This window comes from Dendrobates tinctorius, unplaced genomic scaffold, assembly GCF_039654945.1.
Source record: "Dendrobates tinctorius isolate UK_male_01 unplaced genomic scaffold, ASM3965494v1 ptg000083l, whole genome shotgun sequence".
Taxonomy (NCBI): domain Eukaryota; kingdom Metazoa; phylum Chordata; class Amphibia; order Anura; family Dendrobatidae; genus Dendrobates; species Dendrobates tinctorius.
In genome coordinates this window covers 18391401-18410840 of record NW_027361751.1, presented here as the reverse complement: position 1 = coordinate 18410840, position 19440 = coordinate 18391401, and the positions used below count along the sequence as shown (strand labels likewise).

The 19440-nt window shown below is 45.1% G+C and overlaps 1 protein-coding gene across 3 annotated transcripts in view; it reads left to right on the top strand.

Annotated features, from left to right (window-relative positions):
- Positions 1-3532: 3532 nt before the first annotated feature.
- The window catches only part of SLC30A5 (solute carrier family 30 member 5), a 44275-nt gene continuing 28367 nt past the window's right edge, over positions 3533-19440 (top strand). Inside the window, exons 1-5 of one of the 3 annotated variants that reach the window (XM_073584185.1) lie at positions 3533-3978; positions 6899-7021; positions 11459-11525; positions 13092-13177; positions 14370-14457. In XM_073584185.1, coding sequence (XP_073440286.1) covers positions 3908-3978; positions 6899-7021; positions 11459-11525; positions 13092-13177; positions 14370-14457 — 435 coding nt within the window. In that variant the 5' untranslated portion in view covers positions 3533-3907. Of the gene's footprint in view, positions 3979-4469; positions 4599-6898; positions 7022-11458; positions 11526-13091; positions 13178-14369; positions 14458-19440 lie in introns of those variants that run through there. The other 2 variants (XM_073584187.1, XM_073584186.1) reach the window with 2 other exon arrangements.

The following is a 19440-nucleotide window of genomic DNA, read 5'->3' as shown; positions in this document are numbered from 1 at the left end:
CAGTGAAGGGTCTCTCTCGCAGTTAACCTATACATGCAACACAGTTCCACTCCAGGCCAGCAGGGGGGACTCTGAGCCCGAATTGAGGTGAGGAGTGCTCTCTGAGGGCCAGGGAGGAGTGGTCAGTTAGTGTGAGGAGGTCCACATGTGCAGACGTGTGGAGAGAAGCTGGAGGTTGAGCTGAAGAAGGAGAGCTCCCTCACAGCGAGAGCGCATGAACTGGAGCCTGGTTGTCATGATCTCAGTGCGGGTTTGACTCGCACACGTGGGGTTAATGTCGGGAACCAGTGCTGATGACTGGCATTTCTGGGGTTAAAGGTTGTGATCCCAATGCAGGCTTACCTGCACACCTGGGGCTATGATTGTGGCCTTTCCCTGGTCCTGGGGGAGGCTTCTTATGGCCTCAGGACGCTCCCATCCCCGTCAGTTATACTTTTGCCCTTGGCATAGTGTGGTGACCCCTGAGTGTTTGTGCTGTGTTCTTGTTTATCTGATACTCTGTGTACGACTCGGTCTGTTCTCTGGATACTGCTTGTTGGATTCTGCTTGGTACCTTCTATGTCTGTTTGGTTTTGACCGCTGCTTGGCCCCGACTCTCAGTTCTGTCTCATCCCTGGTACTTTACTGTTATCTCTGTGTATGACCCGGTTTGTCTGACTTTGAGAATTCCTGTATTAGTGTTCTGCCTATCTCTGACAGCATGACGCTAAGCCCTGCCCCCTTGTGGTCACATGACCGTAGGTCCTTCACTGCTCACTGACTTTAGCTTCTCCTGGTCCTGTTTGTTTGAACTATCCGGCCGTGTCAGACCCCGGGCCCCTCTGCAGTGTGGGTGTGACCTTGCTCAGCAGTGGCTGCACGCCAACCTTAACAGGACGGTGACACTGCTCTCCACGGTTGTACGGATACTAATGGTCCTGCAACAGACACCAGAGGAGTAGGAGGCTGTAAATGCCCTACCCCAATCTAAGACTCGGAGGCACAAAAGCACGGAGTGAGCCAAGAGAGGAATAGCGGCTACAGCTGTCTGCCATACGAGGAGTGCTAGTAGAAGAGAATTAGGAGGAACTTCAGTGTAACTCAGTACTAGGAGTACTTCACTCAAATAAGCGCTAAGAAGGAGACTGCACAGCCCATCTGCTGAGAGAGAATCCCTGAGCTGCTTCCAGGCTAGCCTGCTCCGGTACCATCTGTAATCAGGACCCTGGACTGCATTTATCACGTAAAGGTTCAGAAATTGCACCCCGCTGTGTCTTGTCTGCTTCCTACCTTTCCAGCACCGCTACATCCCTGTGCCAACTACACCTACACTGCCCTGGGACTACAGCTTCACCTGTGGGGAGCTTTTACATCTTTGCTGCACCATACCATCAGTCCCAGTGGATCTGCATGCAGCGTCGGCTTAACATCTCACCTGCCGAACACCACAGGTGGCGTCACAAACTATTCCATTAACTACGTTCCACCATTCAATCTCCCCTAATACTTGGGCGTCCAGGGCCACGGACCGGGTCACCGCTGTTGTGACACATCCCGCTGACACCGGCACGGTACCGAGTACCCCACAGCCCTGGGAGGGCGACCCATAAGCACTACACCATGTTCCGCTGTCTTGCAGCAGTGGCTGGTCTTCAAGGCAACAGACTGTGAACAAAAGTTATCTCAAGAATGCCTTAAAATTTTAACAATTAGTGGGTCGCCCTCCCAGGGCTGTGGGGTACTTGGTACCGGGCCGGTCTCTCAAATGGGAATGGCACAGCAGCGGTGACCCGGTCCGTGGCCCTGGGCGCCCAAGTAAAAGGGAGATTGAATGGTGAAATGTAGTGGAAATGAATAGTTCGTGACGCCACCTGTGTTGTTCGCAAGGGAGGTGTTAAGCCGACACTGCATGCAGATCCTCTGGGACTGATGGTATGGCGCAGCAAAGATGTTATATCTCCCCACAGGTAGAGCTGTAGTCCTAGGGCAGTGTAGACGTAGAGGCCAAGGGAAAGCGTAGGTGAGGCAATGTCGAGCACCAAGATGTAGCAGTGCTGGGTGTGTTGGCGCAGGAATAAGTGGAGGACACCAGAGCATGCAGTTCCAAAGCTTTACTCACAGTCTGTTGTGCAAACAGGTGCCTGCCTGGGCGCCTAAGTAAGAAAAGGGGAATTAAATGATGGAATAAAGTTGAATGGTTCATGACGCCACCTGTGCTGTTCGGCAAGGGAGGTGTTAAGCCGACGCTGCATGCAGATCCTCTGGGACTGATGGTGTAGTGCAGCAATGATGTTATAGCTCCCCACAGGTGAAGCTGTAGTCCCAGGGCAGTGTAGATAAGCGTTGCAGGAATGGTGCAGTGTAGGCACAGGGATGTAGCGGTGCCAGGTGTGTGGCGCAGGAATGAGTGGAGGACACCAGGGCATGTAGTTCCAAAGCTTTACTCACAGTCTGTTGTGCAAACAGGTGCCTGCCTCCGTGCCGTGTCCTCCAGGTCAGAGACTCAGTCAACCTCCAGGCCAGATGGAATACTTTCCAACACTCCGCCAACAGGTGCCTTTCTGAACGCCTCCTCTTATAGCGCCTTTAAATGAAGTACTCCTAGTACTGAGTTACACTGGAGTGCCTCCTGTCCGATGTTCCTATGAACTCTACTTGTACGGCAGACAGCTGTAGCCTGCTTCGGGGACTTCTTGCTACTAAGTCCCGGCTCACTATCCAGTTGCTGTTGTGCCCCCAAGTTTTGTGTGGGAATAAAGTGGTCACTACTTCTATTCCTCCGGTGTCTGCTGCAGGACCATTAGTATCCATACAACCTTGGGGACCGGGCCCCGGCCTTGCGCTTGGAACTTCTAGGAAGGGTTCTCCTCTAACCCACGTCCTCTGTTCTCTTTTACTCCTTATGTTCCGTACTAATCTTTCTTATGGAGAGTCAGGCTTTCAGTCTATGTTGCTCTTTCTCTTCCTTTCACATGCCAGCAGACCCAGATCACTGGGATCTGCTGCAGCACTTCCATCCATCTATCACTCTCTCCAGGGATCTTCTTCTCTCCAACTCTCTAACCAGCCAACAACTAACTCTCGTCCTAAACTCTTCCCGCTCTTTTTAATGTAATCTAACTCCACCCGCCTCCCAGCACGTTTCGAGTTCCAAGCAGGGAGCCGCCATAGGTGCTTTGCTACACTACTTTGTGGTGTCGGGTGCAGGTGTTGGAGTGTGGTCAGGTATCTCCGCCTTACCTGGATGGTGGGGTACCACACCTCAGGAGGAGGTGCAGTACCTCTGTGGCGACTGAGCCTCAGGGGCGCCACATTAGTAAATTGCAAAATTGATTGTTTTTTCAAATTCCATTAAACGATACCCATTCATGAAGCTGGGAATAACCCTGTAAGGGATTACAGACCATATAGATCTTTTTGTGGTCATCCACTGTGCACGGCTGAATATCAGGTGACTGGAGCCCTATGTGTTTGTATTTGGACCAGGAGCATTTCTGGCTGCTGCCGCAGAGGCAATGCTCAGGGTGGATTCTCCAAAGTGGATGTGTCACGTGGAGTGCAATCATTGGAACTTTTTTTCCCGTCTCAAAAGACCAGGAAACACAATGCCATGAAGTTTGTCCCCACCGCCTCCCAGTACTTCTCAGGAAAACGCTTCTTACACTCATGCGAGAAAGATTGTCCCCAGTCGCCTTCCGTACTGTAGCGATCATGTGACCGGTGACGCTTCCTGTCCATCAGCACTGCAGGCCGGCGAGCTGGCAGTGCTGGAGACTGTGTATCCGGAATATGTGTCCGGGCTGCGGCTGTCACTCGGTTCCTTTCATGTACTCGCCGTCCCGCAGGGCCCTCCGCGGGTGTCCCGGCCTGTAGACGGGAGGGGGCAGATTCCAGCAGCAGCTACATGACGTTATAGGGAACCGCCGCCATGGACGAGAAGTACAGCAGCAATGTGATGAGCAGCGGCAGGCTGGGGCCTGTGGACGCCCCGGAGTCCAGGTGAGGAGGTGTCCGTAGCAGCGCCTGTGTGTGCCCTTCTCCAGAACTTGTGGGGCGGCAGCTGTCAGCATGCTGGGACTTGTAGTGTCTCCTACTTCACGTGGGGGGGGGCGCGCAGCTGTCAGCATGCTGGGACTTGTAGTGTCGGGAGGGCAGCTGTCAGCATGCTGGGACTTGTAGTGTTTCATCCTGCACATGTAGGGGGCGGGCAGCTGTCAGCATGCTGGGACTTGTAGTGTCTCCTACTTCACGTGGGGGGGGGCAGGCAGCTGTCAGCATGCTGGGACTTGTAGTGTCGGGAGGGCAGCTGTCAGCATGCTGGGACTTGTAGTGTCTCATCCTGCACATGTAGGGAGCGGGCAGCTGTCAGCATGCTGGGACTTAGTGTTTTCTTTACTTGGGAATTATAATGCCTGTGCTACAGGGCAGGCTGCACTACTGATACCCCAATAGGAGCAGGAGGGGTAATCCTCCATTGATCCTGTATATGTCACATAGGGGCAGGTGGAGCTGGGTTGTCCTGGGTGGAAAAATACTTTAAACTGACCTTCCTGACATCCTCCACCTGCAGCATTCGGTAATGGAGGACCAGCACTTCTTACCTCCCATCCACAGGACAGGTGATAACTTATAGCCCTTTTATAGTGGTCCGACTGCCGGTACCGCACCCACCGCTAGGACTTTTATCTCTTAGAATAGACCAGCAGTGCACACGTCTGACCACGGCTCCACTTCCACTCATTCTCAAATGGGGTTGCCATAAAAAAACTGGATGCAGCTGTTGGAAGTCCCCATGGAGAATAAATGTAGCAGAGCTTGGATCAGGGACTTGCACTGCTGCTCCATTCCTCCAGGGATAAAAGTGCCCTATGGCGGTGGGACCCCAGCCATCTAAATGATGTCAAATATCCCACCCTATGGATAGGTGATCACTTCTTCCATTTGGAATATCCCTTTAATGAGATTGTCTGGGATTTTAAGCAAGTGTCCAAAGATTGAGAAATGTTTTAAATCAATAACTTTTAATTACCATTAAAGGGAAGCTGTCCTCTCCAGAAACGCTGCCTGCTGCTATAATGGTAATCTGCTGTCAGCCAAGTAGGTTTAGGTCATTCATTCGACCAGCAGCTTTCTCTGAGCCGACTCTGTCGGGGGCCCTTGTGTGCTCTGTTAGAGAGCTCCTGGGGTTTGCTCACTTCGAGTGGAGAAAAAGAATCAACAGTCTGAAATCAGACATGTCGGATCCTTACCTCTCATCAGTTACCTGCCGGGGCTTCCCATGCACACTTGATCTTCATCCGAACTCGTTTATATCAGTATTAATATAATGTGCGCTTTCCTGTGAATGTGGTGTACCTACTTCACTCCTCTGCGTGCAGGAGGTCAAAGTGCCAGAGTGATGACAGCGCATTCGCTGTACAGTGAGCGACACCCCCCCCCCTGCCTCAGCTGTAGACTGATTAGAAGTTGCTTTCCTCCTGGAGCCAACCAGGCATGATTGGAAGCTGTTTACCTGCAGGTTACCATTACACCTGGAAGTAAATAGCTTTTCTGCAGGTGACCGGTTTCCTTTAAATGGACTCTGTCAGCACAGAATGACTGTTCAAACCAAGTACAGACTCTCGGTGCTTCATGGCGCGGCCAATCCTTTGTATACACCTTCCCACCTGCTTGGTTTCCATCTATCTCCACCCTTCACTGGCTCTGTACAGCCAGAGCTGTCAATCAAAGAAGAGGAGGGAGGTGGCGATAGATGGACAACAAGCAGGTGGGAAGGTGTATTTCATTGTTTGGCCACGACATGATGCACCGAGCGTCTGTACTTTTTTTTTTTTTTTGAACAGTCATTCTGTGCTGAGTCCCTTTAAATCCCCTGCTGTTCCAACACTGTAGCCCTCATCATCACTGCAGCCATTGACTGGCCAGTGCAGTGTTTCTTGCTTGTATGGCACATGATTGTGGCAGTAACGATCATGTGAGTAATGTATATGACATTAGCACTGCAGGCTGGAACACCGTATCAGATCTGCAGGGGGAGCCGATCAGATTAATATACTTTAAGTAAAAAAAAAAAAAAACAGTAAATTGTTTATTTTATTCGTTGGATGGTCTTATTTATGGTCCTTCCTAGTTTGCATGCATGAGGAGAGAACTGTCAATCACTAGTAGGACCGCCCACTGGACTCCAATCTACACAAACACCAGGGATTTCAATGAATAACATAGAATTTGAACATTACGTACAATGAAAAAAACCTCTTCCAAAAAACCTGTATATCATTCTGTTCAGCTTCTTCTCGATACTGTGGCAACTTTGAGATCATGGTGTTGCATTGGGAAACCTTTACAGGTGTTGTCCAGTTGAAAAGAGATTTTGATTGTGTATGTAATATAAAAATATAGAACTGACAGATATACTCGTATTATCAGAGGTGCCCCCATCTTCAGTACAGTCCCAGGTTCCCTCCAATGTGTGTGTGACGGGACCTGGCTCATTTCAGATGCCAAACCAGACACCCTTCTCTGTCTTAATTATTGAATGAGCCAGTCAGCCTCTCCCCGTCACCTGCATGGGGTGTGGAGCTGCAGAACCGCACGATACTTAGAAATCAGGACACTTAATAATACAAGTAAATTGGGTATAAATATTGCTGTGTAGCCCAATCCCTCTTTTATCGGCACGGACACCCCTACCTCACAGCTTTGTCTTCCAGGCTTTAATACCTACATAGGCCTCCGATACTGTTAGGTTCTAAGCAGCGGAGGCTTCAGGAGGGCACAAGTGCCTAATGGATGACCAGTGTGAGACAAGAATCTTGTGTGGTCACAGCCTCATATGACGGTGACATTGGCTCAGGTGCCATTATACATCGGATTATCACATTACCATCTTCTTACATGACTTGTTTCTGTTTTGCAGACTGACCAGATACATTGTTCTTCTCTGCTTTATAAAGTTCCTGAAGGCACTTGGTATTTTTGAGTCCTACGATCTACTAAAAGTAGTCCATATTGTACAGTTTATCTTTATATTAAAATTGGGGTAAGTAGCTGTGTCGCCATGTATGTCTTCTGCGTCCTCCTGCCCTGTAGGGTAACTATGAAGGGGGATATGCCACTCTGCAGGCACCAGGGTCTTTGTGCCTGTCCTTACAGGGGACTTTTCAGAGTAAGGTATTGTGTGTACATGAGGAATTAGGCCTCATTCAGTCTTCCGTTTTTCGTGCCCTCTGTGGTTTTCACAGACAGCACTTGTACTTGTGACAGTCTATGGGGCCATTCACACGTCTGTGATTTTTTTTTTTCTTTTGCGATCTGCAGAAAATCGCAGAGACGTGTCTGATATCAATCCGAGCGTCTGATCAAAATCAGCCATGCAAGTCAATGCTTCCATGAAAATATCAGAGCACATTCGGGTGCAATCTAAGTGCAGTCTGCTTTTCACAGCCTGTCACATAGGAGAACGTGGAGACACTTTTTTTTTTTTCCACGTACAAGAAAAACTGATCTCACTCAGTGGTCTGTTTTTCTCGTGGACGTGAGAAAAGTGTACATCTGAATGAGGCCTAATAGGGTTTCTGGCTATTAGAAGACTTGTGTTCTGAATTATTTGCAGTCTCCTTTGCTGGCTTTAGTCACAAATGGCTGCACTAGATTCTTTTTGCTTCTGTTTCTTTCCAACTTCTTCCTCCTCTCCATAGACTTTTAGAGACAGCCAGTATTATGTTATCTCTTAGCTTTTGAGGACGAATGATTAGTGCAGGATTGAAGAAGTGTCTGACAAGTGAGGAGAGAAGAATATTTCTCTGAGAACATATATCCACAGTTTCTTGTATTATAGATTTATGGAAAAATCAGCTAAGTTGAGTTGCACTTTAGCTGTCAGTGGTGTGCGTCGCCTGTCCAGCTCTGTGGGGGGCTCCTAGATGACTTGTGTAGCAGGATACATGCTTGGGAGTGATACTTGTCAGTGCACAGCCTCAGATCTAGGAGCAGGGATCCAAAGTAAAGCGGCTTTATGGAACTTCAGACAGGCAGAGATTTAGCAGGTTTCTTGGACAAACATTGTGTTGTTTGTAAGGCTGCATTCACACTACCGTATTTTTGGTCCAAGTGCTGTTCCATGAAATGACTGACAGCGCTCATGCCAGTGTTGTTCAATGGGGCAGTGCTAATGAAAAAAAAATCCATAGCAAGCACTGGTTTCTTCCGTGTGTCGGATGAGATTCAGCCATTGAAGTCTATGAATGCTGTAGAGAACCATTCTCTCAGGTAGGCGTTGGGTAGCATTCACACCGGCAGTTCCGTTTGGTCCAAACTGGTGCTGTTTTATTATTTTCATAAAACTCCAAGGGATTCTAAGCCAAAAACTTCTGGGCACAAAGGTATCACAACACATAACCAGTTTATATAGAGTGCGGGCTCACCCGAACAGAGTAGTCCTTTCTCCCAGAGCAAACGTCAGATACAGAAGAGGCCCAATCCCTTCAGCCCGATTTCCAGCACCAAGCAGAAGGATTCAACTCCAGGAATAGTTCACACTGAACCGGCTGCAGCTTCCACATGGTTCTCTACAGCAGGGTTCCCCCACTCCAGTCCTCAAGGCCCACCAACAGATCATGTAATTGCATCACCTGTGCAATACAAAGGAAATCCTGAAAACATGACCTGTTGGTGGGCCTCGAGGACTGGAGTGGGGGAACCCTGCTCTACAGCTCCCACAATCAAACTGCTCCGCTTTCCCAGCTGACCCATGTGGTCTCAATTCAGAGAGAGACCTGGGCACATATGTCTTGTCAGCTACAGCTCACATTTTGGCTGGACACTTGCCAGCTTCCGCACACTCCACTGTGCTCCACCAGTAGACTCATACACCTAGTGAACACAGGCTCTGGTTCATAGTTTAAAAAAAAAAAAAAGCTGGGCAGGTGCATCTAGTCAAATCCTACAGAGCTAGGACTTAACCCTGTCCTTCCTGTCTCTGCTACATTGTGCATGTAACCTCCCAGTTTTATGGACACATTGCAATTCATCTTGTAATTTTTAAATACCTGCTGTCATTTCTTACATACTGAATTGCACATGGATGGCAAATCAGAAAAAGATGTCAGAGGTGTCTTGAAAAAAGTCAGACTATCTTTTCATACATTCATGTGAACGTAGCCTCACACAAATACTGTCCACTGCCATTTTCACACTACGGTTAAAATGGTTGTCAAGACTCCATAGGATGGATCATCAGTATCAGATTGGGGAATGTCCAGCACTCAACAGATGTGACCAGGGCTTGTGACAGATGGATGTACACAGTGGAAGATCAGCACAGTCCTGTTTTGTGGCTGTTCTGTTGTACTGCAGCTCAAGTTTCATTGAAGTGAATATGATCTGAGCTGCAGTACCTGAGAACAGGGAGGAACTAATGCACAAGATAAAAAAAAAAAGGTCCCTGGGTCCTTAAAGGGAATTTGCCAGTAAGATCAAGCTTCCTAAGCTGTTTATATGGACAAACAGGTCATAGGAAGCTGAATAAAATGGCACCTTGATATCTGCAATCTGATGTCTTCTTCCAAAGAAATCCATGTTTTTCTTAATATGTAAATGAGCTGTTAGGATCTTTGGGCCAGTCATAGATCTCCCCGAGAATCCTACTCCAGGGATTATTTTAAATGAAAAGGCAGTTACCAGTGTGAGACATGTATTGACTGACAGTCTGCTCTCTGCAGAGCTGGTATAATATGTCAGATCGCATTTTGCAGATATCAAAGTATCATTTTATTCAGCTTCCTATGACCTACTTTCACATATAGAAGGGTTGGTCCTACTGACAGATTCCCTTTTAAGGGGTTAATGCTTTTCATGTAATTGGTAATATCTGCAGTCACTGAATAACCTGTTTTGCTTCATCTGACTCCAGGATGATCTCATGGCTGCAGTTGTTTGTTTTTTGGATTATCTTCTTTGAAAATATGTGTCTGTCTATAATTTTAAATATATATGTGTATATATATATATATACACACTGAAGGCAGCACTCCTTTTCAGAGAGTAAACTCTTTGAAAAGAAGTGCTGCCTTCAGTTCTTTCATATGTGAATTTTGGCTTTGTGTGTATATATACACTCACTGGCCACTTTATTAGGTACACCTGTCCAACTGTGTGTTAAGACTTAATTTCTAATCAGCCAATCACATGGCGGCAACTCAGTGCATTTAGGCATGTAGACATGGTCAAGACAATCTCCTGCAGTTCAAACCGAGCATCAGTATGGGGAAGAAAGGTGATTTGAGTGCCTTTGAACGTGGCATGATTGTTGGTGCCAGAAGGGCTGGTCTGAGAATTTCAGAAACTGCTGATCTACTGGGATTTTCACGCACAACCATCTCTAGGGTTTACAGAGAATGGTCCGAAAAAGAAAAAAAATCCAGTGAGCGGCAGTTCTGTGGCCAGAAATGCCATGTTGATGCCAGAGGTCAGAGGAGAATGGGCAGATTGGTTCGAGCTGATAGAAAGGCAACAGTGACTCAAATTGCCACCCGTTACAACCAAGGTAGGCAGAAGAGCATCTCTGAACGCACAGTGCGTCGAACTTTGAGGCAGATGGGCTACAGCAGCAGAAGACCACACTGGGTACCACTCCTCTCAGCTAAGAACAGGAAACTGAGGCTACAATTTGCACAAGCTCATCGAAATTGGACAGTAGAAGATTGGAAAAACGTTGCCTGGTCTGATGAGTCTCGATTTCTGCTGCGACATTCGGATGGTAGGGTCAGAATTTGGCGTAAACAACATGAAAGCATGGATCCATCCTGCCTTGTATCAACGGTTCAGGCTGGTGGTGGTGGTGTCATGGTGTGGGGAATTTTTTCTGGGCACTCTTTGGGCCCCTTGGTACCAATTGAGCATCGTTGCAACGCCACAGCCTACCTGAGTATTGTTGCTGACCATGTCCATCCCTTTATGACCACAATGTACCCAACATCTGATGGCTACTTTCAGCAGGATAATGCGCCATGTCATAAAGCTCGAATCATCTCAGATTGGTTTCTTGAACATGACAATGAGTTTACTGTACTCAAATGGCCTCCTCAGTCACCAGATCTCAATCCAATAGAGCATCTTTGGGATGTGGTGGAACGGGAGATTCGCATCAGGGATGTGCAGCCGACAAATCTGCGCCAACTGTGTGATGCCATCATGTCAATATGGTCCAAAATCTCTGAGGAATGCTTCCAGCACCTTGTTGAATCTCTGCCACGAAGAATTGAGGCAGTTCTGAAGGCAAAAGGGGGTCCAACCCCTTACTAGCATGGTGTACCTAATAAAGTGGCCAGTGAGTGTATATATATATATATATATATGTGTGTAATATGTATATATATGTCTGCTCTTACTGTCGGACTGAGTAGTTCTCTTGTTTTATCCTATAGCCATAGCTTGTACATTAGGATTTTGCTCTCATGTTGGTCTTTGCTTTCTACAGGTGTGCAATTTTTATGGTTTTGTTTCAAAAACCATTTTCTTCTGGGAAGACGGTTACAAGACGCCAAGTGAGTTATCCATGTTATCTCAGTAGATTATATAATGTTTCGGGAACGTGGCAGCGATCATTAGGCCTTCACTAAGGAGAAAAGGCCATGATTTCCACACAGAGCGAATGGTCACCAAATTTCACAACACAAACTACGTTTTATTAAAGGCTTCCTCCTTTTATATTGATGACCTATCTGAAGAAAATAATTTGTCACCTAATCACGCTGATCAGCTTTTCTGGTGCCGGCGGCTTGATGTTAGCAGATGCAGAGCTGAGCAGCAATGCTCTGACCTCTGTGTAGCGGCCTCGGCCCGGTCCTGCACATCAGTGCTATCTGAATGAATGGCGCTGGATCTGCAGTACCCCGCTGCGGCCACTACACAGTCGATACCTTTCCACAATCAAGCCTGCCAGAAATTGTATGCTCTTTGGGTATGTGCATATTTTAAGGCTTTGCTGCAGATTTCTTTACTAAAATCGTGTCTGTTGGTCGGAAAAATGCAGCGTAATATTTCATTTGCACTGATTGCACAAATGATGCAGACAGTCCGATTGTGCTCTGCCAGACATCATTGTCAGCAGTGTCCACTTATTTGGAGCGTGCACGTGGTCTGCTGTGCTCCGGTGCACTCTTAAAACCGGTGGATGCTGCCGATAGATGTCTTGTCTAATTTTACAAAACCCATTTTCCATTTCTTTAGACGTAAACCCCAAGAGGGCCACTGTCAGGACCTTAAACTGCAACATGAACTCAGCCCAAGAGTATACGGTCCTGGCAGGTTTGATTGAGGAAAGGAATCTGAAAAAAAAGTACAATGACATAATCAAAAGAACTGAAGCATCAAGTAAATAAATACATTAAGCCGCACAAATCAGTGACCAAAGGCAAAATATATGCCAATCGGACAGGAATAAGGGAATGCAGATGTCCGCTACACCTGACGCGCGTTTCACACAATGTGCTTTGTCATGGGATATTTAGCCCTGAGAAAAAGCATTCCTTTAGTTTATTTGCAGCTAGCTCAATTGACCTTAAAAGTATTTTTTGGCTACTTTTTTATTTTATTTTTTTAACAGATGTGGGAACGTGATTTTTTTTTTGTATACTTAGTATTATATAAGTATGCCAGTTTCTTCTCCAGCACTTATTAGAAAACTGCACTATCATGTCCATAGTGTGACTCCTGGTTGTGGAGCCTCTGAACAGATTGGTCCACACACCACCCCAACACATTGGTATCTGCCAGCTTAGCAGGGAGGCTCACTCGCCTTCCCAAATAGTGAGACCATGGAAAACCCCATACCAGTCTCCCTCTCTTAAGGAACCGGATCGATTATCACTAAATTAGAGTGGAAATAGTTTGTTTCCCTGACTATGTAAATTTGATAGAGGTTTTATCGTTTGGTGTCGTTTTATTTCATGAAGAAGGTGATAGGTGACCAAACCTTTGCAAGCTAGTCTATCAGCGGTTAAAGCTTTCACTATATAGGATCATAGTGGTACACGACATTCAGTATAAGTAGCTGTAAGGGGATCTGTGCATGACTGTATTAAACCTTGCTTATTGTCTTTTTTTCCTAGTGGATCAGTATTGTGAAACATTCTTTCGTTGGCTGCATTATTTCACTCCTGTGGTTCTTTGGCCTTACACTTTGTGGGCCTTTGAGGTAATTGCAATTTTCTTAAAAAAAAAAAAATCTTTATTCCTCACTGTGGTGGAATGAAACTGAAAGGGAGAACTTACAAATTTTAAATTAGAAGAAAAACTTTTTGACAGTGAGGGTGATCAACATGTGGAACAGGCTGCCACGAGAGGTGGTGAGTTCTCCTTCAATGGAAGTCTTCAAACAGACAACTGTCTGAGATGGTTTAGTGCAGTGGTTCCCAAACTCCAGTCCTCGCGGACCCCAACAGGTCATGTTTTCAGGATTTCCATAGTGTTACACATGTGAGTGAATTCCTGATGCTTTGATGATCCTTCCATCACCTGTGAAATACTAAGGAAATCCCGAAAACATGACATTTTGGGGTCCGCGAGGACTGAAGTTTGGGAAACACTGGTTTAGTGAATCCTGCATTGGGCAGGGAGTTGGACACAATGACCCTGGAGGTCCTTTCCAACTCTAATATTCTAGGATTGATGTGAAGTCTTCCAAATCACCAGAAAATTAGAGGGATTATATCATCAAGACACGAGGTATCACTAATCGGCGCTAGGATGTATCACTTACAATGGCTGCACCCAGTAAATTTACAGAGTTTTTAGGTGTTACAAGAAGCAGAGCTGAGGATGCTAACCCCGCCCACACCAGGATCTCCATGTACAATGTCCATAGACAGTAAGCTCCCTATCACAGGAGAGGGAGTGTTGGACTAGCATGCTGCTGTGTCCCAGCAATGATAAGCTCTTGGTGCTGAAACAATCATTGCAAGCAAACAACACCTTGAAGCTTGATAAGGGAGACATTGTTGAAATCTGTGTTTTAACCCCTACAGCATGCTGTCTTCAGATTGCAAAGCAAAAATCTGCTGACAGCTGCCCTTTAACAGCTAAATCAATGGCTAAAGTGTGTGTCTGAGGCCTTATACTAGTAATGTTCACTTGACATGTAAACCAATTAAAAATGCTTATTATATGTAAAACTGGTAACTGAGGGCGGAACGTCAACCTCTGCTGCCTTATGAAGTGTCCATGGACCATTATCAATGTAAAATTCCAGCTAGTTAGTTTTTAAGTTGTGTTTATTCATTTCTCAGCTCAGTGATGGCGTTTATATAATTTTTATATTCTGGTATCTTATTTGGTCATGTGCATAAGTGTTTGTTGCTCTTTTATGATTCATGGTCTTTGTTTTCTAGGACTTTGCTGCTCTTTGAACATAGTGATATTGTAGTTGTAACATTGCTGACTGTGCTCTTCACTGGTTCCAGCGGAGTACCGTCCAAGGTATTGTGTGTGTGAGACATCTTTTTGTTGCCTCTTTCCATTAGACTATTGACTACTTGAAATTGTTTTGTCTTGTGCTCATTCTCTACCTCTGTCTGTCTCCCTCTCCTTTCTTGCCCCCCCACCCATGAAAAAAATATACACTGCTCAAAAAAATAAAGGGAATACTTAAACAACAGAATATAACTCCAAGTAAATCAAACTGTCCACTTAGGAAGCAACACTGATTGACAATCAATTTCACATGCTGTTGTGCAAATGGAATAGACAACAGATGGAAATTATTGGCAATTATCAAGACAAACTCAATAAAGGAGTGGTTCTGCAGGTGGGGACCACAGACCACATCTCAGTACCAATGCTTTCTGGCTGATGTTTTGGTCACTTTTGAATGTTGGTTGTGCTTTCACACTTGTGGTAGCATGATACGGACTCTACAACCCACACAAGTGGCTCAGGTAGTGCAGCTCATCCAGGATGGCAAATCAATGCGAGCTGTGGCAAGAAGGCTTGCTGTGTCTGTCAAGCGTAGTGTCCAGAGGTTGGAGGTGCTACCAGGAGACAGGCCAGTACACCAGGAGACGTGGAGGGGGCCGTAGGAGGGCAATAACCCAGCAGCAGGACTTCTATCTCAGCCTTTGTGCAAGGAGGAACAGGAGGAGCACTGCCAGAGCCCTGCAAAATGACCTCCAGCAGGCCACAAATGTGCATGTCACACCCTATTTGTACTGAATACAAAAATGCTGAAGAAAAACCAAAAAAACTGAACTGGAGTAGACTTGAATGACATGCATGATGTAAAAGCATGTTCACACTGGCCATAAAAGCAAGCAAAACCAAAGGAAAAAGCAATGTGTGTATATGCCCTAATGAAAATAAATAAGTAAAAAAGCAAGTGCTTTAAATAACATAGGGTACTTGGTAAAAACTGTTTTGATCAAAAAGTATAAAGCTGTCCCACCACGGCAAGGTGTACCCATTTGAGACAGTAACTGCACTAACTGTTAAAACCTACCTAGTGTGAATAGTGGCAGAGACTCTGGGTCTCAAACGGACACCCAGCTTCAGAGGGACTATAAGTGAACTACACAGCTCAGTAGAAAGGAGGCCACACCCTATTTGTACTGAATACAAAAATGCTGAAGGAAAACCAAAAAAACTGAACTGGAGTTTGGTTTCACAAATGTGCATGTGTCTGCACAAACGGTTAGAAACCGACTCCATGAGGATGGTCTGAGTGCCCGACGTCCACAGATGGGGGTTGTGCTTGCAGCCCAACACCGTGCAGGACACTTGGCATTTGCCACAGAACACCAGGATTGGCATATTCGCCACTGGCGCCCTGTGCTCTTCACAGATGAAAGCAGGTTCACACTGGGCACGTGTGTCAGATGTGACAGAGTCTGGAGATGCCGTGGAGAGAGATCTGCTGCCTGCAACATCCTTCAGCATGACCGGTTTGGCAATGGGTCAGTAATGGTGTGAGGTGGTATTTCTTTGGAGGGCCGCACAGCCCTCCATGTGCTCGCCAGAGGTAGCCTGACTGCCATTAGGTACCGAGATGAGATCCTCAGACCCCTTGTGAGACATATGCTGGTGCGGTTGGCCCTGGGTTCCTCCTAATGCAGGGCATTGCCAGACCTCATGTGGCTGGAGTGTTTCAGCAGTTCTTGCAAGATGAAGGCATTGAAGCTATGGACTGGCCAGCCCATTCCCCAGACCTGAATCCGATTGAGGACATCTGGGACATCATGTCTTGCTCCATCCACCAACGTCACGTTGCACCGCAGACTGTCCAGGAGTTGGCGGATGCTTTAGTCCAGGTCTGGGAGGAGATCCCTCAGGAGACCATCCGCCGCCTCATCAGGAGCATGTCCAGGCATTTAAGGGAGGTCATACAGGCACATGAAGGCCACACACAATACTTACCACCATTTTGATCTTAAAGGACATTACATTCCACTTTAATTTTGTGTGTGACTCCAGATCCAAATTTGTGTGATTTTTGTTGTCCGCACATCCAACTTTGTACATAACAAAGTATTCAATGAGAATATTTCATTCATTCAGATCTAGGATATGTTATTTGAGTGTTCCCTTTATTTTGTTGAGCATTGTATATATATTTTTGTTTCTTTTTAGAATACATTCTAAAATGCGATGAGGAAAAATAAGATCCTGAAAATAGATTTTTTTTTTTTTTCTACAGTGACCTGGTCAAAATTACTGTTACTTTCATCTTCAACTTGCTTATCTCTAAAAGGCGTAAAGTTAAAGATCACTCGTTTCGTTGTATTTTGGGCAAATATATATAAATATTTATATAATATGTCATTTTTCACATTTTAAAAATGACAAAAAGGAAAATGGACCCATGCAAATGTTTGGGCACCTTTTAGAGATTTGTTTGCTCAAATAACTTTGACCAAGGTTTCAGACCTTAATTAACTTATTAGGGTTATGGCTTGTTCACGATCATCATTAGGAAAGGTCAGTTGGTGCAAATTTCCCAGCTTTATAAAATCCTGGCCTCCTCTAACCTTGTGCCATAAAACATCAGCCATGGGGTCTTCTAAGCAGCTGCCTAGCACTCAGAAAAAGAAAATGGTGGAGGCCCACAAAGCAGGAGAAGGCCATGAGAAGATAGCAAAGCATTTTCATGTTGCCGTTTCCTCAGTTCGAAATGTAATTAAGAAATAGCAGTTACCATGAACAGTTGGGGTCAAGGTAAGGTCTGGAAGACCAAGAAAATTTTCAGTGAGAGCTGCTTGTAGGATTGCTAGAGAGACAAATCAGAACCTCCACTTGACTGCAAAAGACCTTCGGTAAGTTTAGCAGACTTTGGAGGTGTTGTAAATTGTTCTATTGTTCAGAGACACCTGCACAAATATGGCCTTCATTGAGTCATCAGAAGAAAACCTCTCCTGCATCCTCACCATAAAACTCATTGTCAGAAGTATGCAAAAGAACATTTAAACAAACCTGATGCATTTGGAAACAAGTCCTGTGGACCGATAAGGTTAAAATAAACTCGTTGGCCACAATAATCAAAGGTATGTGTGGAGAAGAAAGGCATGTCATTTCACGAAAAGAACATCTTGTCAACCAATAAACATTGGGGTGGCTCAATCATGCTTTGGGGTTGTGTTACAGCTAATGGTACAGGGAACATTTCACAGGTAGCGAGAGCGCGAATAGATTCAATGACATTTCAACAAATTCTTGATGCAGACATAACACCATCTGAAAAAAAAACAAAAGATGAAGTTGAATAGAGGATGGCTTCTACAAATGAATAATGATCCTACATCACGTTAAAATCCACCATAGATTACCTCATAAGGCACAAGCTGAAGGTTTTACAATGGCCGTCACAGTCCTCTAATCTGAACATCATTGAAAAGCGGTGACTAGACCTCCAAAATAGCAGTGCATGCAACACAACCCAGGAATCTCAGAGAACTGGAGAAATTTTCCAAGGAAGAATGGATGAAAATTCCACAAACAAGTATTGTTTCTGGACCCATAGAAGCATTGGATTAACACGAGATGGCCATCGTCCTGTTTGTCACCCCACATTCATCTACTTCCCTGCATACCCATGTCCATGTCATGAAGTAAGGAATAAAGGACTTTTTATCTTTCTCATGGACTTAGTGAGTGCCGCCTTTCTCTCACTTCATGCCTGGATTTAGATGCTTGTTTGGTTGAGCACCCCAAATCATTCAATGTACTGCATAGCTCTGGAGATTGGTTTTACATGTGATTTTTACGATACCATTAGTTCCCTGGTGCCGATACACCTGCTCTGCTTCTATTGAACACTCACATATGCGTATATGATGAGGACACAAAGAAGGTAACCATCAGTAATAGCCTATTAAATTTTCATATATTTCAAAAAGAGCAAAGAGCCGTCACATAATATTCCACAAGGGTTGCCTGACACATTAGACTACGACTCCTAACCCTAAGGAGGGAACAGGACATGCTTGCATGGTAATGAATTAAGACCATAAGAAAGACTTTAAATGAAAAGAAAGTGTTTGGCAGAATATCAGGTATACTTTCGTGACAACGCCCCAACGCACGTTTCGCATGTTGGTCTTCTACAGGGGGGCTGTTTTCCAAGGAAGAATGGATAAATATTCCACAAACAAGAATAAAAGACTTGGCGGGCTGCAAAAAGCATTTACAAGCTGTGATACCTGCTTCTAGGTGCTAACCATGCAGGGTTCCCAAACTATTGCATCGGCCCATTTTCCTTTTTTTTGTAAATTTTTAAAATATCAAAAATGACAATTTTTTTTTTTCTTTTGCTAAAATACAAAGGAAATGGGTCATCTTTAACTTTAGGCCTTTTAGAGATAATTTCATCAACTTGCTTAACTGTTCACAATAACAGTGACCTGGGGTGCCAAAACTTTTACATGCCACTGGATATTTGCATTTCAAATAATTTCAGTAGCCAAACCTTTTTTTTTTTTTTTTTTTTATTGGCATGGCTGTATGAGGGAGAACATTTTAATTCATGCTATTTTCTGTATAATATAAAAATTCTCGCTCATAAAACAAGGTCTCATATAGCCATGTCAGTAAAAAAAAAAAATAAATAAAACGTTATGGTTACTGAAATGTGGAGAGGAAGAAAAATTGTAAAATCTAAATGTTGGGTACAGCAGGTGAAATAAGTATTGAACACGTCACCAGTTTTCTAAGTAAATATATTTCTAAAGGTGCTAGTGACATGAAATTCTTACCAGATTTCAGTAACAACCTATCCAATCCACACAGTCAAAGAAATCAAACCTTAAATGTCCATAAAGTAAGGGTTTGCTAACCCTGGCGTATAACTCAAATGAGTGCAATCCGATAAATAATCGGATTGTTCTCAGACTAATGTTACTCAGTGACGCCTTGCGGATCTGCGTGTTTTTTCTTAGTTGTATTTGACATGAGAAAAAAAATGCAGCGTTCTGTGAT